This window comes from Haemaphysalis longicornis, unplaced genomic scaffold (assembly GCF_048455015.1).
Source record: "Haemaphysalis longicornis isolate Haplotype H1 unplaced genomic scaffold, Haemaphysalis longicornis Haplotype H1 scaffold_13, whole genome shotgun sequence".
NCBI classification, from domain to species: Eukaryota; Metazoa; Arthropoda; class Arachnida; order Ixodida; family Ixodidae; genus Haemaphysalis; species Haemaphysalis longicornis.
This window is the reverse complement of record NW_027526233.1, coordinates 86809600-86832544: the sequence shown is the minus strand read 5'-3', so window position 1 is coordinate 86832544 and position 22945 is coordinate 86809600. Positions and strand designations below refer to the sequence as shown.

General features: G+C 46.8%; 2 protein-coding genes across 19 annotated transcripts in view; both read right to left on the bottom strand.

Moving 5' to 3' along the window:
* Positions 1-1519: 1519 nt before the first annotated feature.
* Positions 1520-22945, bottom strand: part of Hppy (MAP4K3-like protein hppy) — a 228952-nt gene continuing 207526 nt past the window's right edge. For all 18 annotated transcript variants that reach the window (XM_077694882.1, XM_077694885.1, XM_077694881.1 and 15 more), the window contains 5 exons: positions 21956-22134; positions 18572-18664; positions 16898-17024; positions 14981-15034; positions 1520-7712 (listed from right to left, as the gene is read on the bottom strand). In XM_077694882.1, coding sequence (XP_077551008.1) covers positions 7625-7712; positions 14981-15034; positions 16898-17024; positions 18572-18664; positions 21956-22134 — 541 coding nt within the window. In that variant the 3' untranslated portion in view covers positions 1520-7624. The remainder of the gene's footprint in view (positions 7713-14980; positions 15035-16897; positions 17025-18571; positions 18665-21955; positions 22135-22945) is intronic.
* LOC144164376 (uncharacterized) lies at positions 9871-14275 on the bottom strand. The gene is made up of 2 exons (XM_077694899.1): positions 13833-14275; positions 9871-12673 (listed from the first exon to the last, which is right to left on the bottom strand). Exons 1-2 carry the CDS (start codon positions 13840-13842, stop codon positions 10383-10385), a joined length of 2301 nt encoding a protein of 766 aa, XP_077551025.1. The 5' UTR covers positions 13843-14275; the 3' UTR covers positions 9871-10382.

Genomic DNA, 22945 nt, shown 5'->3' with positions numbered 1-22945 from the left:
TCAGCCTAATCGGAATGTTTTTAACACTGCAGACGAGCTGTCTCCGAAATGAAGGAGTGGATGGCGTTGCACACGTCCCTATGGCATCGGCCCAGCCTAGTCCCCCCAAACGATGTGGTGAACTCCCACGAGCTCAAAATATCCCCTGTGCACTTCTTTTGCACTCGACTCGGCAGGTTGCCAGACCTGCCGGCGGCCTCGCGGAAACAGGTTCCCAGACCCACCAGTAGAGGGCGCAGTGGTCTCGCAGGATGATTCTCTCGCTCCTGCCACTTATCTACCGGTTTTCCTGCGTGAACAGTACAATTTTCCCGGGGACGGAGCAGCTGCCCTCGGTCGAGCACCCGTTGATGTTTGAGCCAAGACAAGACAAGCCACAGGCCTCCTGTTTCAGCAGATTTCACACTGGGTGGAAATGTGTTCCGTTTCTTTTTATAATTTGTCTACTGAGATTTTTTACTCGCCACTGAATTCAGCTTCCTCTTTTTGCTGGGTTGGCTTCTCGCATCTTCTGAATGTCGCAGGTGGTGCAGCATTTCCGAGCTGGTCACGAAGTCTAAGATGGCTGCTAGCTCCTCCATCCGTGCAAATCAATTTTATTTTGTTCGTAGGCGGCTATGATGGTGCTGCCGTTCTTGGTGTCAAACAAAATAGCCCACAAAATGCTATTTTCACGTACAGTTTCAGTGTGAACCTTAAAGCAGTTTGCTCAGGAACAAATTTTTCACATGGTTGTTTATCTTTGCAAGACCCTGTAGACATTCGTCAAACGTGAAAGTTGGAAGATATGCAATACAACTGTGCATAAAACGGCTCTTTTTACTGGCAGCCTTCTGCTGTCTTGGTCTAAATGAATTTAGTAGTAGTAGTGCGAAACTTTAATGAGCCATAAAGTAGGAGTGGTTCCCTAGTCTGGGAAACCAAGAGATGACCGGGCGAGAAAACCGTGGCAGTACTTCGATATGCTGTCAGCAGGTGTCCTTGCCAGTTGAGTAAGTCACTCTCTAGACAAGTGTGTTGCACACTGTGCAAGCTTATGCACCACCTTCCAGTAGCGACTAGTGCTCCACTAGTAAGAGAGCTTTCAATTAATCGTTCTTCACGTCGTCGGGTCATATCGCCCGTCACCCGCCGCGGTGGCTCAGTGGCTAAGGCGTTGTGCAGCTGAGCACGAGGACGCGGGTTCGATTCCCGGCCGCGGCGGCCGCTTTTCTGACGGAGGCGAAAAGCAAAAACGCCCGTGTGTACGAGATTTCGGCGCACGATAAAGATCCCCCTCAGGTGGTCAAAATTAATCTGGAGCCCTCCACTACGGCGCCCCTCATCGCCTGTGTAGCATCGGCGCATTAAACCTTACAATCAGAATCAATCATATCGCCCGTCACTTCGAATGATGCTGAAGCAATGGCATGGGACAATGCCACTTGCCAGGCCGCATGCTGCCTCGCCTGAAAGAAGGGCAGCCAAATGGCGGACAGCAGAGAACAGGGAACAAAGGAAAGACAGCACAGACAGCCGCTTCGGTTAACTTCACCTTTCACTCCTCCTCCTTTATTACACCCCTCGCGCCCCTCACACCGACGCGGGGGCTAAAACGCAAAGAGAACCATGAAAGGGGGATCAGAGGTGTCAATAGAGTCTACCATCACAGCTATCAAACTGTACACACGTCCACTATAGACAGGTCCACGCCAAACAAACACTGTTCCCCGACATCGCAATCCTTTGTCGAGAACCGAAGGAGTAAAAAAAGGAGTATACCTACAGCAACGTCGCCACATGTCTGCATCACCAAACAAGTCACAGTGCACACTTAAAAATGCTCAAAGAAATTCTGTTCTCCCACCACATTCGACCCCGGGCAATGCCAATTTGTAAGCAGGGGTTCTTGCCCGTAACAAAGCTTGCAGCAGAAGGCCCTTGACTGCCCTGCTGGCACGCAAGAGAATATACAGAACCACAGCTCCGCATCAGCCTAGAAGTACGCGTAATTTTGGTCCAATGTGTCAGTTGTATCACACGTATGCCTCGGCCCAATGGTGAACATATGGGGCTTTGCACAAAAAAAACTTTACATGTAAGCAGTGTACTGATCTAGTCCAATAAAAGAAACAGCATACAGGTAGTGTCACGCTCTAGGCAACGATTGGCATACAAAAAATCAAACCACACTTTGCATCACTAACAAGATCGTGACAACACCATCCCTTGAATCTAACTATAATCTATGAATGTTTGAATATCATTATTGCCAATTAGTACAAGCCACTTACAGAGTTTGAATATGCAATAGTAGAAGATTTGAAAAAGCTTCTAGTAAGCAACGAATGCACTCATGTGTGCAAATGACGCAGGTCGCTTCTGTTGGATTTTAGCGGTCTGGTTTCATTCAAATAATCAAAGCGTACTAAATGTGAAAGCATTCAGGAAGCACAGAAAGGACACCTCATGGACAATGGATACCAATAATTGGCCTGACTGCATTTGCAGGTGCCACACAAACAGCGGGTGTTGTTAATCACTGAGCTTCTCTTCCTCAAGGGCTAACAATAACGACGTCAGACAGCAAACTTAGACTGCCTTTTACACATTTCGCCTGTAGGCTAAATAGCTCCAATCAGCCAGGCAATCTCAAATTCTACAAGTTGTCACTTTTGCAAATCAAAGCAGCGTAGCTTAGGCCTGAAATAGCTGGCACAAACTACCGAAAATTACGTAAATTATTTCCAAAATGGGCGTCACTTCCTGCCAGCTAAAAGAAATACTTTCGCAGTAATGTGACAAACGCGAGTCACATTTTGACTACAGGGACGCCAAGAGTAATCGCTTCCCTGTCTTTTGCACTTTATTACAATATGTACACCACCAAAACAGTCATCCCCAGACACGTTTCCCACACTAAACCAATCACTTTTAGCAAGAGTATATACTAAGGGGACTGGTCGTCGAAGGACAACTTCATCTTTCATGTGTGGGGTGAAATCAATTGGGAAAGCAACAGTGCTTAGTGGTATGTAGTACCTTGTAAAGCAGGTAATCAATGTAACAGTCAGTGCAACTTCCAAAAACCTTGACTTTCACTGCCTTTCTTTTCATTTCTTACGCCACAGGTACTTCGGGCCAGTTTGCGAGTCAAAGTTTGCACGTAAATCTGTCACAGTGCAGAGCTTTGTGAAGTCACTTCAAGTGTTTTTAAAAAAAGATAAGATACCCTATGCTCTTCCTCTAGCCACAATGTGTTGAATTCAGCGATGGCGCAAATTTAACCGCACTTAATCTCAAAGTCTGAAGTGAAGAGTTAAAACCAGGTATCTTGCACTACACAGACCTTGAGACTCTGAAGGCTAGACAGACCGGCTGGCACAATGCTGACGCCACAAAGACACTTTTTTCTATCACGCCCCTAAGCACGCTCCCCGATTCGAACTGCTCACTACATGCGACACTGACAACACCGCCAAACTATTCTCTACGTAAAATTTGTTCACTATTTACACGGAGTTTTAACAGCGCGTTGATAGGAACACAAGTCTACAAAGAAGCTACCGTGATTTGCAGTAACCTCAAGAAAGCAGTAGCGCTACAAGAACCACAAGGTGAAGCTCGTTTTGGCAATTGTGAAATAAAGAGAAGTACAGTGAGCTATGCATTGCTCCATCAAAAATATTTCCACGAATCCACATTTTCAAATAGCCTCAGTTCTACGCCTTATAGCTGGAGTGGGAGAGATATTTCTGGCTACAAATTATGCATAGGATTGCCTCTACTATCTCTTAGAACACCCTAAAAACTAAGCCGAAACAGCTCTTAACACAACCCTGAAAAATAAATGAATCTGGCACAAGAATAGTTTATACAGTTATTTGAATTCATCTTCGTGATATCTAAATACACGGGTCCACAAAAAATAGAGACTGTTTTTGTGGTTGCTGTCACTCGACTCTCTCTGTGTATTAGCTTCAAGGTGACCATGGCACTGAAACCTGCCTTTTCAATGTCCATTGACTATCTGCACAGCCAATTTGAGAGGAAATTGCCAGTGATTTAAAAAGAACTATCAATTTTTTAACAGCGAACAACCTCCCCATCCTAAGGCTCGTAATTTTCACTGGCTCAAGTGAAATTTGTGCTATACCACGCGCTTTAAGCCACAAAACGGCAAGACCCGCAAACTACTTTGCCCAGCCAGGAACATTGTTGAATTATAAAAATATTAGCTCGAGGGATTCCCCGGTTGTGTAATTATTCCTAACAGGGTGTTTGGTTTTTCACATATGCGAACTGCCTCTCAGAGTCAGGGGAGGGGCTCGCAACTACGCTTAAACCCAAGAAATAATCGACTCTCAGCTGATGTTTTAGCCACACAACCAAACTTTCTTATGTGACTTCTTACGCGAACCAATTTCTCTGCTAGAGTTTGCTATGCGAGCTGCCACAAACAACAAACCTTGTATCAGAGCTTCCAATTTAAGAGTTTAGCTCAACCGTGTCACGCATTCCTAGCTCAAGTGGTGGCAACAGGCTTACCAAGTGCGGCATTAGCCAACCTGCCCAAATTTCATTTCTGGCCTTTCGCTTGCCCTTTTGTAACGCCCCAACAATGTCTGCCTAAGGTGAAATCACAAGCTGGACTGTAAATTGGTGGTCGTGCATGCTGCAGCATTGTGGGTATTCTTTGTAAAGTATTCTTGGTTGGTATTGGTGGTATTCTTGGTAAAGCTTGCTTCTTCTTCTTCCTGGTATTCTTGGTAAAGCAGCGGTCAACCACGGCAGCCATACTGCACTTTGAAGAGCCTCACCCCACTATCGATCCGATCAGGCGCCATTCCTAACATCTCAACCACCGCCAACCTTAACCAGAAGCCACAAAGTGAACAGTGATGCTTGCAACTGACAAAAATGTGCGCTCAACTGCGCAATGCAAGAACTGTACTGCAACGAAGAGCAAATCAACACAATAAGGGAACAAGCCATCTTTTATCTACATCTGAGGCTCTTATCTTAGCAATGGCTCATGACAAACCAAAAAACCACACATCATGAGCAACACAGATTCGGACTTGCTTGTAAGTCAGCTGTTAGTCGCATAACCCTTGAAAATTACGTTCTTCTTAATCCTGCCATATTGTGAAAACAAAGTTTAGTTTACGATTCAACAGTTCTTAATACTATAGTGGGTATGAAAATCTCCCTCTAATGTTTTCCAGTCCAAAAGGCTTTCGTTAAGCAAAGAAATGTTACAGCCAACTCAAGGATGTCTCTAGTTAGAGCAAACCACTATTGCCTTCGTTTGAACAGTTCAGTCAAGCCTTTCCTCCAACTTTCCACCCACAAATCTTTTACCTTTCGCTCTGTGTACCGTACGCAATACCAGCAGTAAAGCACGGCGTGATAGAACACTTCTGTGGAGCTCAAAAAAGTTTTAAGACCTCTGAGCTTATAAAAATAATGAAGGCCTAGATATGTGAGCAGCAAGTTGTGGGTTTGTGTAGACCTCAGCGGTCATTCCAACATTTCTGGACACTTTTCGTTCCCTCAACTGCTGCTTTTTTCAAGGAGACATTTTTGGCTAAACACTACAGCTGACCGCCCAGACCTAGCCCTGACCATTACAGGAAAGAGTAATTGCGTGATTTCCATCGCAATAACAGCAAACAAGAAATTGAGTACACAAAGAGGTAATCCGCAACCATGTTCGCCAAAGCCCCCATCACTTGATTTTAGCCAATGTTTTTTTGAGGACTGGCAAAGCCAATGCAACGTCATGCATAAGAGGAAAAAAAAAAGCAACTGCACAATGTTGGTACAAATGAGCTGAAAGTCTGGGATCAAAAGCCCATGGCTGTCTGATGACCTCCAAAATTGTTCCTTGCAAGCCTTACAGGTTACTGTCTTTAACTGAGCTGGTTTAAAGGTGGACTTCAAATGCTTGTTTTTAATGCAACTCATTTCACCACACAAAGAGATAAAACCTAATATTTGTGTGGTCACACATGTAAAATTATCGATAAAAAAACACCTCACCATCTGCCCAATAAGCTAAAAACTATGATTCCATTGCTTACATTCACCGCAGAGACAAGGCAGTCCGTTTCAGCTCAGTACATATATCTAGAATCTAAACATTTGAAAGGTCGCACAGAAATACAATTTTGCCCAAAGATATTAATCTTTCTTGGTAGTTGCTACAGGATTGGGAGAATGAAGATTTGTGGCACTGCAGTAAAATAAGAAAGAGTAGTATTAATCATTCCTTAATAAAGTATGCTGCACCTCGAAGAATCTTAATTTACTGCTCTCCGCAGTGATTAGTGCCATATTTTTCATCTAAAGAAGCTAGGTAAACAAACTGATGGCAGAAGTGATTCCAGTGCTAGTATATGACAAGCCATGTTCGAGCACACCCAAAATAAGGGTGCTATCACATAGGTAAAAAAAGGAAATGGATGTTGCTACTGGACGTCGAAAAGACTAAGCACCTTACGTTGCTCCGATATTGTCCCAATTGCATTGTACGACATTCCAAAATGTTATCCTAAAGCATAATACCAATACAAAATCATCTTGCAAGCTAAAAAACTAACGCTATAAGATCGCAAGTTTTGGATCAGATGCAAAATTTTCCTCTGACATGACGTACACCGTGGCGAATAAGGTAAGATCATTATCATAACGTCACGTTCGTAGGAAACCAAGATACAAGCCGCACCGCACTGAGCTCGTCTGGCGACTTTCACCGACGGTAAAAAAATAAGGAACGACAATTTGAGATATATCGGCACAAACCCTAGATACGGCGCTCACAGACCTCTCTCTCCACAGAGGCTGACCCCACATCAAATCTTGTGCACACACTCGACAGAGGGAGTCCACTCATTTGTCTATACAAGAGTCCACGCTTGGATATATGTACACAAATAAATACCAAAGTATCGTCGATGCACAGCAGCTACAGAGGCGGGACAATAGAGGGGTGGGCAAAGGAATCACGAGAGGGGCTGAAAACGGTCACTCCATCTGTACAGCTCGTTGCAAAAAAAAAAAAAAAGGAAATAATAAAGCAGAAATAAAGAGGAGAATACAAGTAGCAAGAGTGCGAACGCTGCCCCGACGTCTGAGTTGTATTGACGCAGAGCAGACAACAGACTCGTGTCACAGCCGAGCAGACGGCTTCGCTGGCGGCAGACGACGCGACTTTCGCCCTGTAGAAGCACACGTCAAACTGGTGGCCTTTTCCCCCCTCAAAACGTGGCCGCCGGGTAATCCATTCGGGGAGGAGTAAGTGACTAAACCGCTCGCAAGTTTCACCCCACACACATTCGTTTGGTCACGTCACAAAAGACAGCCATCATCGGCTTCATCGCTCGCTGCGCACACACTAGGACGACGGTAGAGCTCGCACAAGAAGACATCCCCGCAGTCGCAGCAGACGACGCCCGATGCTTGAGCAGTGGTCACAGTTGCAGTTGGAGCGGACGCACAAGCACAACACCCGTCGTCATTCGGCTCGACGAGAAGACAGAACGCTGGTAGAAGCACCTTCATTTCAGCTGCTTCGTCAATAATCGTTGCACTCGAACTTCCTCGGGAAGATGGCACGTGTAGAGGGCCGCTTCGGTCCTTCCTAGTAGCTGTTCTCGTGCCCGGCGAGGATGTAGATGTTGCAGGGTCCCGTCGGCGTATCTGTCGCCCTGCTCTCCAGTACGACGATCCTGCAATTTAAACGAACCATAAACGCCAACTCTCCCACCTAAAACACTCCACAACAGATCCACCCAGTAAGTGAGCCTAAATTGCTTCTGGTTTTTCATACACATACTTCAACTAACGTAAATGGCAAATTTTTTTTACCGTATCTCGCCGCCCGCTCGAATGATTGAGCGATTTACACTTCGTGTACTTGTTGTTGACAGCAGTCGACAATCATTCCCATCAGTGCAAGTCCGTTGCACCTACTAAGAAAGCCTAGACCGCATCCCGAGCTGCTTTTTCTGCACTCATTTGCACTTTTCTGCACAAATGTTTGCCATGGTTAAATTATTTCAAAAGCTGCTTCTTGTTTCCACAAAATATTTGTGACCTCAAACAAGGCACCCACCAAATTCGCAAGTAGTGCAAAACTCTCTCTCACTGTTTCTTGCCTGAATGTGTGCCGAAACAAAATGATGTACAAAACACGGGTTTTTACCAGCAACAAAAATGATGCCCAGCATTTGAAGTGAATTTATAGAATTCTGATTAATGGCTGCAACGTTTCCGTGTCATTTAACGGCCCATTCTGTGGATTGGCAGACAGATCGTAACTTGGTCTCCTTCTAAAGCCCGAGACAAAAGAATAAAAAACTTCCAGGTACTTTCTTTAATGACCACCTCCCACATAACTACTAATACAACACCGAACTCATTTGCAGCATCATTTTATGCTTCCCTGCTTGACAGCTAAATTAGTTTTCCTTCGTGCCATGTTTATATCGAGGACACGCACACCCACAATATCCGTAATGCCGCACTTGTAGTCAGTGAGTGCCTCACTTAGAGCCCCTGGCACCATATCAAAAAAAAAAAAAAAAAAAGAATGGTGCAAGAGAAACATTTTTGTGATTTATTAAGTTTTGCCTGATCAAGGGATTGCACAAGTTATTTTATTTAGAAAAAAAAAAAAAACCTTTTAAAAAGAGAAGCATGGCAAGCAAGTGGTTCAAATCAGATGGTAATGTAAGGACAACGAAAACAGCAGTTGTTGAAAGCTTTTCAAGTGAGCGTGCTAACTGCATGAGTAACTTGCGCAAAGTGTGCATCAATTTCCAACGGCCAGGTTGAAAAACCAACACTTTGCGTTAAGACACCATGCGCACATATTTGTGTGAGTTGAACGAAACCTTCTTTTCTACTGAAATTCAATAAGCAAGTCTGAATGGAACAATGGGAACTGTTCACGAAAATAAAGCGTTGCTGCAGAAAAAAAACATAAATGGAGAGAACGAAACAGCAGCAGCAGCAGCAGCACCAGCAGCAGCAGTCTTGCAATGTAGAACTTGACAACAAAAGCAACGAATTGTTATACCTGGTGAATTTAGTGCTAGGCTGAAGCATTTAAGTCAATGTAACTTGTCAAAAAGTTTCACCTTAGCAAGAACGGACACTGAAGATGCCTTTTTCCTTTGACTTTGAGTTCTACCCAACCACTGTGGACTAAAGCAGATGTAACTGAAAAAAAGAATGAGCTCTAAAGGTCACTCTTTCAAGCCACTCCTACTTCAGTCGCATTTCGCGTAGTTAGTGAAATGTCAGAAATAACTTGCCTGACCGCACAGCTGTAAAAGGATGCAAGATGAAAAACCCTTTAATAACAAGCACATGAAAAGAGAACACGTGCACTGCTTGTCTCAGCTGAAGAGAAAAAAGATGCACGCACAACCAGGTTTTATCTTCTTTGCGTCACACGTATTTTGCTCTCCACTGGCGCCTGCTTTTGGTAGAAATTTCGACTAATTTGACAAGAAATGCGGACTAACTGTAGAGCTGCTCATTTTTTGCTTATCTGTGCAGTCGTGACAGGACCGTTTTTAGATGGCTGTCCTGAATACCGGTTCGTGCGGCTGTTACACCAAAGACCAATTAGCACTGCAGTTAGATGCATTGTTAGCCCCCGTCTTGACCACGCATGTCTGGCATTACTATACTTGCACAGGTAATGGCTGCACTTTCTGCCTCCATACTTCTGTAAACCTTAATGACGGACACGGCTCTTAAAACAGGCTCCTTTAACTGTAAGTTCACTCTGTGAAACTTGCCAGGCTTGCTGCTGTTTGTACACTGATTTCCAACATGCCATTATTTTTTGAGTAAGTCAATTAGTTGTCAAGATAATTAGATATAATTAGCCATTTCCAGGGGTGATCCAGCCATTCGAACTATTGGAGCAATTTTTGGAGCTGAAAAAATCTTATTTTGGAGCACTATTGTATCAGAGCTTGATTTTGGAGCAGCTTTGGAGCAGCACAAAACTTATGTTGCAGCTTCACTTATATGAACATAAAGAAGCTTGGCAACCATTCAGGCAACGCTAATTACTTTTCCACAGTTGTAGACTCTGAAGCACCAAAAATTTGTGCCCCCACAGCCTTTGCACACCACTGCAAGTGAAGCAGATGACAAGCGTTTCCTTAACTTAAAAAAAAACAGCAAGTAATCTTTACAAAAACTTACTGATACCCAAAGGGTGTCCATTTTATTTGCAATAAAAATATTCCACGATCTCAAACATATTGCACTGATTTGTTGCTTCTTACTTCCTGTTTCGTTCAGTTCATCCAGCTTGGAGGGTCCGGCTCGACAATATTTAGACAGAAAATATTGCACTTCACACACATCACACCATACTATTGCTTCTTGCTTGCCTTCTTATTAAGTTCATCCAGCTCAGAGAGGGTCTGGCTCAAGGCAGAGTTTCCTTCTGCTAATAAAGCCTGCCCAGCTTCCACTTGTTCCAGGCTTTTGGAATTTAGCCCTGATGAAATGATGTCTTCAGCCCTTTTCAGCAACGCACGGCATGAGATCACCTTTTCTTCCAAATTCCTCCTGAGCCGCTTTTCATCACCAACATCAGCACCAGTCTCCGTGCTTCCAGGCCTTTTCCTGCATGCAGATTGCTCTGCACTCGCAGTCCTCTCTGTATATCGGGCTCTGGATTTCCTTACACTCCGCAGAAGTTCTGGCGTCAACGGCACCTTTGTGGCATTACCATCATACCTGCGAAGGTACGTCTTTGTTTGGCGCAGTCCGTTAATGCTTGCAAGGCATAATGAGTAGCGGCCTTCACACAAATGCTTATTTTCACTAAAACCTCTCTCACAATCTGCGTTGCCATGTGGCAAACACAGAAGAGCTTTTACAAGCTTCGACAACAATGGGTACTTTTGCAAACCTGCACCAGACTTCAGCTGGAATATTCTGGCCCAACGAGAATCGATTCGTTCACTTTCCTCTGGCTGCAGGCTGTTACTGGAATCGCATTTAAGCATGTGCCACTCGTCAGTTAAAGACGCCACTTCTTCATTCTTGATCACGTGTGGAAGCTGCGAGGCAAGGTACTTCAGCGATCGTACTTCGGCCTCAACATTTGTAGGCTGCAAGCTCAGGAGGCTGACATGTCGGAGTACTTGATTGTCAAATGGCAGCTTTTGCAGAAGATCCTTGGAGCAGGCCACGTAGAAAGCGCGGGCCCCAAGACGGAACCGCTTCTTTTCACTTGAATCCCACTCAAGCATAGCCTGTTCAGTGTCCACACCGACTTCTGGCTTTGCTTTCCAAAGGGCCGGATTGGTCACGTCGAGCTTCCTCAGTTCCTCAGCGCTTTTGTCTGCAAATGCCTCACAACGCAAAAACCGACTCAAAACTCGCTGAACTAAACCAACTAGCTCAGCATGGAGTATGTGCAAGAGAGGCTCTTGTTTCTGGAATAGCGTCTGAAATCCAGTGAAAAGTTGTGCACAGTTCTTCAAAAACAGCACTTTAGCATGAAGCTGTTTCTCCGAAAATGCTCCCACAAGCTTGTTATGAAGGCTTTGAGTGTCTACTCGCTGTCTTGATGCGGGGCCCTTGAGAAAGTAGGTACGAAGTGCTTCAAATTGCTCCTCAACACGGCACAGGGAATCTTGAAGAGTGAGCCAACGATTTGAGACATGCCGGAGAAATACATGACACGCGATTCCCAACGATTCCTGGCAGTCTTTAAGTGCTTCAGCACGAACAGCCCCCTTAAAGTAGTAATAAATGTTTCTCACTACTTCTTCAACATCCACGCCAAATGCATCCAAGCCTTTTGCGAAGGCGTTGTGCACTTTGTGCAAATTGCAGTTGCCCACGTCAACTAAGAGGGGGGCCACTTGCTTTTGAAGCTTGTTCTTGACACTTTTCATAACATTGGGCCCGTCGCTAAAGAAACAGATGAACCCTTGCTTCGGCAGGTCCGTCATAGCCTCTTCTACGCAGCTGACAATTACTTCAGCAGTGGCACGTCCTAGGTTGAACGACTGCACGTGTTCTACGACGACTTGTTGTTGGTTGTTGGAAAAGTACCGTACAAGAACATCCAGTTGCTGGACCCTCTGCTCGGGCTTTGGTGTTTCGTCGATCATGAGAGAGTAGTACACATTTGGCTGGCACAGCTCACCTACCACCTGTGCTTTAAAATATGGGCCGAGACCATCAGATACAACACGAGACAGCTTCACCCTTCCGCAGCTAAACCTTTTAGCAATCTCACTGTCTGCAAACATGCAGTGGTACATTTCAGTTGCTGTGTCTCCCCATGAAAAAGGGATCGACTTCGAAACAACAGACAAGGCAAACATTGCTTCTGCTTTGCATACTTGATCTTCAAGCGATGAACCAATGGACCCGTGGGAGAAATCTAACGTGCCCTGCACCAACTTGGGTGGAAGAAGCTTTCCATCCTTGTCTCTGTGTCTTGCCGCCGTTTCAATGTGCTTTTTCATTCCGGCATGGCGCTTCACTGCTGTTGCTCCATGCTGCGTGCAAGAAATTGTGCAGTTGCACAGGATGCAAAAGGCCTCTGTACTCCTGGTACCACTTTTGCACCACAGACTAATGGGGTCGTTGTTGGAGTCGACTTCATTAAGCACAGATGTGTTAAACTTGGTGCTCCGGCCTAGAAAGAAAGGAGAAAGCTTTGATAAGAGTCAATTTTCAGCAACAGGAATTATTTGTCATCATAACAGGCAAGAGTAGGCTTTGAAGAAGAAAAAAAAACTGAACGAAGATAGATCCTTTGATATTTGATATTTCAACAATACCGGATTTACCAGCCATTTTCGTGGCCTACAGCCTTTTCAGAAATGTTTGAAAAGTGCGAAAAAATGTGGCTTTTCCTCACTCCGAATATCAGGTACAAACAACAAAAGGCAATTCACGATGTACTGCACAGCAGTGATTAAAGTAGCTTACTGGTTAAGCAAGTGCGGTCTCACCGAAGAACCACATTTTATAATAACAAAAATGTGCTTTATAACAGAACTACGCCTGCCGAAATATGTGGTGAAGCTTGTACAACATGCTTCATTACGACCGTATAATACGACGGTGAAATTTATTTAGAGACAAACCGCGTATTTTTTTGTCAAGAAGCCAAAAAAAAGTCATAAATATCGTTCGCAACGAGGCCTGAAGTTGTTCTATATTCAGCTTCACTGCATAGCACGTCGGTGCCGATTCTGCTTCGCTGACAAGCTTCCGCCGTTAGCACCACGGAGAATATGTGCACCCAGGACACGATGGCGCTTCTTGCCTGTTGCCCCAAAAAAGGGCACTCGTGGAATCACTAATTAAACTAGCGGATATACACTTATGAAAGGCCGTCAATGCGACGCAAGAGAACGAATGCACTTCACTAGACTTAAGCGCAGCATTTGAACACCGCGCTGATACACATTCACCAGAAAGAAGCTCCTGCGCTCTAAGCGAAAGCGCAGAAAAGTGACATCTAACCGTTTAACATCAATTATACATTATTTGCGGCTGCATGCGTATCACCGGCAATGTCGGAAGTGTCTCGTTTCACTTACAGCCCCTCCATAACGTTCCCGGCCACTCCGGCGGCGGACGAGAGCAGTATGAAGGGGCTTTATTTTCACTACCGTAACGCGCAATGAAAAAACAAAAAGAAACCCGCTGCGAAAATCTTCAACGGCACGTTGTTTTAACTTACGCTTATGCAGTTTTGGCTAGCGCTACTCACTTCACTAGCCCTAAATATAAGGCCGCACAGTAATAAAAAGATTCGCCGCGAGCGCAGAAAAGAATAGACTCACGTTTGTCCATCTTGTCACGAGTGGCCGAACGTCCTTCGCTGGTTTTCTACAAGCGATACACATGAAGTAATGTCATTATGCTTGTTTGCAGCAGCGCGGGAAATCACTCCGTTGTGGTCCACGCCGTCCACGCCACTTCTCTGCTCCGAAGTGGCACCGTGGCTGCACTATTGCTGCACTGTGGCTGCACCATGAGCGGAGCTCTGCTGGGGCAACCGAATAATCGAGCGCACCGCTTCCTCCATGTTGCCAACCTAGGAACCATGGCGCTGGTTAGCGGGAGAATGATCGTCGCTCGCTTCAGCTGGTTTTAGGGGACAACTCTCGGCCGAAAGCAAGCGGTTCGGAGCATTTGGCGCAAGTAAAACACCACTGGGCGCAGCAGGGCGCAGGAGAGTACAATTGTAGCAAAATGGCGCAAATGGCGCAGCTGGATCACCCCTGCATTTCTGGAGGAACAATGGGCAAAGCAGTGTTGGTCCAAGACTGTAATCTTCATATTTTCCGATACTATCAACCCTGGTGAGTGCAACAAGATAATTGAGTTTTTGACGCACCGCGCGCAACTAATTTTACAGCTCATTGAACTTTGGTGGCACCAGTGGCAAAGAAGCATTTTAAGTACTGATTTCAAACACCGAAGTTTAATGAGCTGTAAAATTAGTTCCAAGCGGTGCATCAAAAAACCGATTATTTTATTGCACTCACCAAGATTCACAGTATTGTAAAATGTAAAGATTACAGTTTCATGACCAACACTGTTGTGTCTATTGTTCCTCCGAAAATGGCGAATTATCTCCATGTATCTTGACAACTAATTGACCAGTTGTAATGGCACATTCGAAAAGTAACGACATATTCGAAATCAGTGGGAAAAAAAGCAGCAACACTGACAAGTTTCACAGAAGTTACTTCACAATTAATAAAGGAAGCTGTTTTGAGAGCAGTGTCCCCCCCCCCTTAAGTGGGCCACTAAGCCAGTTTTCAGCAGCAAGACATCCAGTTTCTATTCAGCACTTTTTGAAGAACGGAAAAGCCGTTCACAAGGTTTGATGGTGTTTGTGCTTTTCGTCATGCTATACCGCCAACGGTACCTGCTTTTTTGAGAAGAAGAAGCAAACCCAACGTGCGGGATGATGACCACTGACCTTTCCGCCTGCTCGCAGGTTGGGTCGGCTGCCGTGAAGCCGAAATACTTTGCACTGAGCACGTGCGAGGGGAGGGGAGGGGGAGAAACAAAAAAGGGGGAGAGGGGGAAAAGGAGAAGAACGTGCGGGAAACCAGTTCAGAACCAAAGAAGGCACAGCCAAAAACAAAAACAGCACCACCGAGAAGAAATGAGGCGGCATTAATGGGAAAGCGGGTTAAAACCGGCACAGAAAACGGTAAGAAATGGGCAGCTGAGCCTGGATGCAATGCACTGAAACTGACTGTCATTTACACCACTTCATTAGCTGTATAACACAACACTCACTTTTTTTTACACATTATTTATATATATATATATAAAAAAAAAGGAATTGAGGGGAAAAAAAAGGTACAGTGTAACCTGTGAAAACGCATACAACGCAACCCGAGACCAGCCTTCCTGGCCTGCTCGATCCAAGTTTCCTCCATTCATGATACTCTTTGCTTCTCAGTGTCTCTCAAAGCTAGCTCGGACACCGTGGAAGGAATGGAGGCACAAAATAGGCGTTCTTTTTTTTTAGAAACTTGGCATTCCAGCTAAAGGTTCGCAAATCATGTGAGAACGTGCTAAACATGTTATTTAATATAAGTTCTTAGCCAACCCTTGTGTGAAACCGTCTACTAAGCCGGCATTTAGCCATACCCTGATCATACGACGCTTTCACGGGTCCTTTGAGAGTCGTAGTATCGGGGTTCCACTGTACCTATAAATCACAAATGCTCAAGTTTGTAAACCTTGCCTGCTCTTGTAAAGGCAGGACATAACTGTCCGTGTTGTCTCACAAGCAAGAGAAATGCTTTTTATAGACACCTGACAGTACAGTAGAACCTTGACGGTACGACCACAGTTAACACGGTTTCTGGGAACGTACAAATTCTCATTAAAGTTCCCCAGTCAGAGTGTAATGCAAACAATGGGCTAAACTTCACCTTCCTTAATGCATTCTTGTGCAGCAACTTTACTCACAGAACGCCAACTGCAATGTCACTGAAATTCCTCCACGATTACGCGCCCGCTTTCATGCCGTGTTCTAGGGCTGCATTTTCGTGACAACTGTAGGTTTTCCCACAACACCGGAGCTACACTGTTCGGTTTCACACGAGCAGCTTCCCTTGCGGCTCTGTGCAGCGCAATTGCTAAGCTGGCCCTGTAGAGGGGAAGGTGGCCACAGTAAGCACCGCGTTTGAAGTCTTTTCAGCTCACTGAATGGTGAACCAACACTCCAGTGTGCTGGCTTATCAAACTCCTTCGTGTTCAACCTCAGCCCCTGCTTGCAAGCGTCTTCGCCACCCACACTTGCCAAATCCAAAGAAAGATTAAACTCAGAAATAATCATACATGGGAAAAGGGGCTTGGATATTTAGCACCGAACACCCAGAAACGTCAAAAATTTCAGTAAGAGGCAGAGGTGGAGAGAGAGAGAGAGGGGGTTAAACACAGTAGTGTGGCTCAGCTCCCGCAGTTGGGGCACCTTCTGCACTTCTGGTCAGTCGGCCTGAGATACCACTACCAGGAATTACTAGACCTCACGATTAAGTACCCTTAACTGTGTCTCCCGTTCGGTCAGTGCGTACGCAGCAATCATGCTGGCTACCAGCAGACCAGCCTGTTGTACAGTGCGCAATAACACTGAGTTCAACTTGAACTGGTTACCTCTCAAACTTGTCACAAAAAACGTTCAGGTCAAAATATATGGTCATCAAGACTTCAGAATGACTCAATAGTTTTCTTCAAATGTTTTTCGGCTGAGGCAAGATAAGGCTATGAGTACGAAACCTGTGTTAAAGACGAGGGTGTTGTCCTCTGTGCTTGTCTCCCCCCCTGAAACCTTTGGGGAAGGGGGAGGGGGGGAGAGCGGAGGAGTAGGAGTCATTACCTGTCTGATCCGAGGACGCGGAAGATGCGGGTGGGGTCGCTGATCTCCTGGACGACCTCGTTGTTGAGGAAGCTGCGGCCCTGCATGCCGTGCTTGTGGAACGCCAGCACGCTGTCCGTCAGGCACACTGCCAAGGCGGGAACAGAAGAGAGGGGAAGAACGAGAGGAAGAGAGGAGGAGGAGGAGGAGGAGGAGGAGGAGGAGGAGGAGGAGGAGGAGGAGGAGGGGTCACACGCCAGCACTGCTGCTCTCACACATGCACACAGGGTGAAGAATTGCGAGCCACTTTGGCACACACAGCAAGTAAACACGCAGCAACCATGCACCAACCGCACTAAAAGCTGCCACAACCGTTGTCAAAACGGTGGCGGTCTTTACCGGAAGCTGCCCTAACATCTAAGCATCTGGTCGCAGAATTCAAAATGGCGGCCAGAGTCAATGGCTACGGCTCGAAAAAAAAAGGTCTTATTGGCGCAACCTCACAGTACTTCGTGCAGCGGGATAAAATTTATGGCCTCTGCAAGGCACGCTCGTCGAAAGTGTGGTTTGGATGAAACTTGCCGAGCAGGTGGTGTAGCAGCAGTACGTTAACGTGCGCCCACATCTCTCGCTTTTGCAAAGCCGGGAATATCTGGAAACTCCACTCGAACATTCGAGAAGCCGAATAGTAGATATTCGATTTGTGTTCGAATATTCGAGTATTCGCACACCCCTACTTATAATCACACAGTGCTGACAGTACTGACGAAAATTATAATGCACAATATTTGCGATGAGGGAGGGAAGGACAAGCCTGCTTAGAATGCGAGCCCGACACATCCATAAAAAGAGTGGCCACCTTGGCAGGCACGTCGCCGGATGACTTGAAGGCTGTTTCAGCCGTGTAAAATAATGGTGCAGCTTCCTATACCATTGTGCCCTGCCACCCTGGCCTTCTTCAGCTCCGAATGTGAGGTTTGCTGGGTCTGCCTCAGCTACAGACGGTTTTCCCGCAACTTCCCTCACACTATTATGAAAAACTACATTGCGGCTTTTCCCCCCAGAGGAGTTGAAAGCTGAGAGGCAGAGGCTACAGCCATAGCCATCAACACAGTACCTGGGAACAACAGCTGTTACGATATCGACCCCAACTAGAATTTGGTGAATCCACAGGGGATGGATCTTATTATTCTCGGAGGTGCCCCCCTCTATAATTTTATTGATTGATTGTAGGGTTTAACGCGCCGACACAACGCAGGCGATGAGGCATGCCCTAGTGGAGGGCTCCGGATTAATTTTGACCACCTGCAGGGGATCTTTAACATGCGCCCAAATCTCATGCCCACGGGCGTTTTTGCTTTTCGCCTCCATCACAAAATCGGCCGCCGCAAGTGGGAAACAAACCCGCGACCTCGTGCTCAGCAGCACAACGCCTTAGCCACTGACTTAGCCACCACGGCAGGTCCCTCCCTCACCGCCCCCCCCCCCCCCCCCCCTTCCTCTGCAATTTGAAATGGACACATACTTGACCACAGCTCTTCGAATACACCAATGAAACCTAACCTCTGTTATCAATGCAACTACTTTCCCACAACAATTCCACAAGACATGTGAAAGTTTTACGTGCAGGCGACTTCCAGAGTACAAATTGTTCACCAGCCTTAGCCCCCCCACCCCCCCTCCATGGCCACTCACCGATGTACTCGACGGCGAAGTCAAAGTGCAGCTCGGCCGGCTGGACTTCGCTGGACTTGAGCCGCCCTTCCAGGTCCAGCAGCTTCACCTGGTCTGCGGGGGAGGAGAGTACTGCTGAGCCACGCTGATGCGTTGCCCGGACTTATGACGACCCACTCTGTACACCGCAGCCCCAGTAAACTCCCCGTAGAAACAATAAAAACCCCGATGATATGACACTCGGCTGCACATGGTCCGCTTCATACAACGGACCCTGACGCAGGTAAAGCTGCGTTTTCCCCACATTTTATACCACTTTGCCGCCTCGTACCGACCTTCTTTATTCTTAACCCCCATTCAACGCTGCTGATGTGCAAAGGTCTGCAGGCGGGCCAGTGGGTACTTGTGAGCGGGAGCTAACCTTTGACGCCCCACACGGCAGCAGTACACCAACCTGCCAACCGCGATAAGCCCTTTGTGTTTTATGAAATGTTGTACCCACCCCCTCTGCAATGCCCTTCGGGCCCTGAGGGTACTCCAATAAATAAATAAATAAGTTCAGGTGGCTGACGGACCGTGAATCTGAAGCTACCATCGAGCCGCCAACGAATGCGAAAACACATACAACGCAACCCCAGGGCGATGACCGAACACCCACTTTCCCCGCCCGCTCGATCCAAGTTGCATCCTTTCATGACACTCTCTTTCTCCCCCTCTCTGCCTCTCTGCTTAGTGTCTTTCAAAATGGCACTCTAGCTCCGCTCCTTTCTTTTTCGGTGTTTTCACATCGCTGCCTGGCCCTACCGTTTGTTTCACTCGGCCTTGGCACTTTCATGCTCGCCTTTTCCACTGTCCATTTGCTCGACCGCGTTGGCCTGATCTCACGGGCAGGAGATGCGGGCCTGCTGGATGGCGCGGAGGTCGGGTAGCGCGCGGTGCTTGTCTGGCGGGGTCACAAAATAGGCGTTTATTATTATTTTTTTTAACTTTGGATTTTAGCTAAAGGTTCGCAAATCACGCAAGAACGATATAAATATAGTAGTGCAAATAATTTCTTCGCCCACCTGTCTCGTGAGACCACCTACTATATGTCAGAAATTTACCCACACCCCAGTCAGGCAACACCCTAGTCGTACAGTGCTTTCACGTGGTCCCTTGAAAGCCGTATTATCGGGGCGCCACTGTACTAGGTTGTCGGTCATTAGCAGTCATTGTCAGCAGTGCTAAAAGGACACCCAACAGTGCTTTACAGTACCCCCCACGCCCCCATATATTTTTTTGCAATACCCCCCACAAAAAATTCCAAAAATTTTCCTGCGTGATAATTGCAGCACTTAACTGCACATCAATTTTTGTAAAAAAAAAAAAGAAATAATATAATAACATGTGTATGGCACAAGTAAATATGGTGTATTGACAGACTAACATGCCTGATCAGCAGATGTAGTAGCCCGGGCTGCGACAACTCTTTATGCGACTGACAAACAGACCACGTGGAAAGAGCAGGGCACAAAAAGATGAGTGCGGTTACCCTACATCACTGCTGGCACCCCAGTCTGCCAAGTGTCAAAACAGGAAACCAGACTGGCAGAGGCTGTGACAAGAAAAATTACGCATGCACCGCCAACTCCACCACCGAAACCAGGTCAAGCAACACTTTGCAGGGACCCATTACAACTGTAGTAGGGAAACACATAACTGCCGTGCATAACATCTTTGTACACCTCAGCATGTGTCAAAAATAAGGAACAAGGAAAGGGGGGGGGGGGGGGTTATAGACAGACTTTCAGTTACTTCAATCACCCTTGACCTCCTGGTGTCACCTGGGGCGATATTCTCGTAACTGCCCCTTTTGAAAACGTCCCTTTTGCGTCCCTTTCATCATGACGTACTTCCGGTTAAGCAGGGGACCTTTGGTTCAAATACCGTAACTGTTCTTGCAAACGCATTTTAAAAAACTGAAACCGTACCAGAGTATCGTTTATGTGTTTATTGTTCCGCGAGCGAACCAACAATAAGGCGACGAAAAATTGTCTGCTCCAAATCGTCTGCTCCGAGTAGCCACGGCTCATAGCTCCGCCGTGCTTGCATGGCGTCCCATCCGGGTGTTCGCTTTTAGCCAATCAGGGCTCGCTCAAAAGGGACACCTCTGAAAGGGACACAAAAGGGACAAAACACGGGAATGCCGCCCCTGCACTTTCCCAACCTTTTCTACACCCTTCACCCTCCATCTTTCCTCCCAGCCCCTGCATATTCTTCCCTTATCCCTTCACCACCGTGTTCTCAGTCTGACCCACCCCTACTGCTCCTACTGTCCAAAAAGTTGGTTGGAATATTTCTGCCACTTACTTCGAGTTGCGTTAAAGCCCTTGACAGTACCGAATACTTCAGTCACTGGCAGTAATCTATCTAGGAATTCCGGGACCCCTAAGTGGGAAGGACCTAGCCACAACCTGACTGAGACAGAGTGATCACTCCCCACCCCCCCTCTAGTACTTTCAAAATGGCTCCAGGCAGGACAAGAAATTAAAGCTCCAGCTGCTGTCCCAAGTAGGCCTCCAGGTCACATTTCACACGCAGTGCAATATGATAGGCCCCTCTAATTCCAATCTGGATCATTTCATAAAATCTGGCGAAGAAAATTTGCGCATCAAAAGTGCACAAGTGTGCAACACACAAGGCTGGTCAACCTAGGGAGAATGGGGAGAAAAAATCCCTCCCAATCAAAAATTGGCTTCACTGGTGTTCGGTGACCCTCCGCTTAGAAATCAATATTCTTCCTTAATTGAAATAATAGATGGTGCAGCCCCCCGACTGCTTTCATGAAGGGTAGTAGCCAGATGTGTTGTACCAAGCCTCCAAGCATGTACACGAGCGCACACATACAGTGGAAGCTGGTTTAATGGCACAAGGTGGAAGAGTTTAAGTACTACTGCAATCGAGATTTCATCCCCCCATCACAGGCCATCACTGCAATTGGCCACTGGAAGTAGGTGGGAGGGCGCGTGCTCTCTCTTATCTGCCCAGCCATAGCAGTCTCGAGGAGTGCCTGTGGTGGCCCAAAACTGCTCCCGACACAGAAATTCCACGGGTGGACAAGATACCGAGTTGCAATAGAACGAAAAGTTGGGCTAGTTGGATCTGATTCATGTTTAAAGTGCGGACAGACGATACGCAAGAAGAGGACAACACGAGCGCTTTGAAGTTGCTGTGGAGTAGCTCTGAGCAACCCAGGACGGCAAATAAAAGAGGCCTATAATAACTGGGGGGCTGATCTGTCATCGTCTTCCATTACTGTCTGTTGCAGCCACCAGGTGTAGGGGGCTGTCCTTCCGAGTTCACTACTGCGCTTGCAAAGTGCCATCCACCTGAGTGAAGACTTAGCCACCGTGGCGAGCCACTCACTGTCGTAGCAGACGAGCACGGTGTCCCTGTCGATCTGGGTGACGTCCACCACGTGCAGCAGCTCGTGCCGGGGCACCATGGTCTCCAGGCCGTCCGAGTCGTCGTCCTCCTCGTAGCCGAACCAGCACGCCGACGAGTTCAGGTCGATCGTGTCCAGCTTCAGCTGCGACCCGTCGTAGCTGCAGAGAGCAGGACGGGTGCGCATGAGCCTCAAAGAAAGAGCGGAGGGACTCGGCCGCCTCCCTCTTGGTCTGCAATGCTTGCCCGGAGCGTACCATATTTTCACGCATATAACCCGCACTAAAATGCGAAAACTTCAGAGGCAAAGTAGGGGTTTTTACGCTGGGTTTTTCCTTTAGTGCAGCTTCACGGCAATGCGCGTTGTGCTGTGAAGCTACTATGCAGCAGCACTTACCAAACCTTCCATGGCGGCGATTGCGCAAAACATGCAAGGACAGGGAAGAAAAGACAAGGACGGGCGCACTCTCACAACTGAATTTTATTAGTAAATTGCGACTTTCGCCTTGCAGTCAGTGTATTCTGCTTGCTAAATATACGCTTTTTTTGTCTACGTACCGTACTTACCCGATTCTAATGTGCACTTTTTTTTTGTCCCGGAAAAATAGGCCACAAAAATCGCATGCAAGTTAGAATAGGATACGAAACCAAAACTGCCAGAACTGCGGAAATTTCGTCCCACCCATCACCATCGCCATCTCAAGATGGCGCCAAAGCTTTTAGCAATGATTTTTCGAACGCAGGAAGCATAAGCGCCAAGGCTTTTCTATCGCCGTTCACACAAATCGTCAAATCGTTCCGCTTGCGCGCTTGATAACAGCAATGGCAGCAGCGGCTCTCGCGCGTTCAAAACGAGCGGTCGGCTGAAGCGTGCGCCTCTGGAGAAGCTCGTGGGATGGGCGTGCGAGGTGTGGGCCACGACCCCATCGACCATGGTTGAACACCCATTCAGAAATGTGGCATCGCGAACGC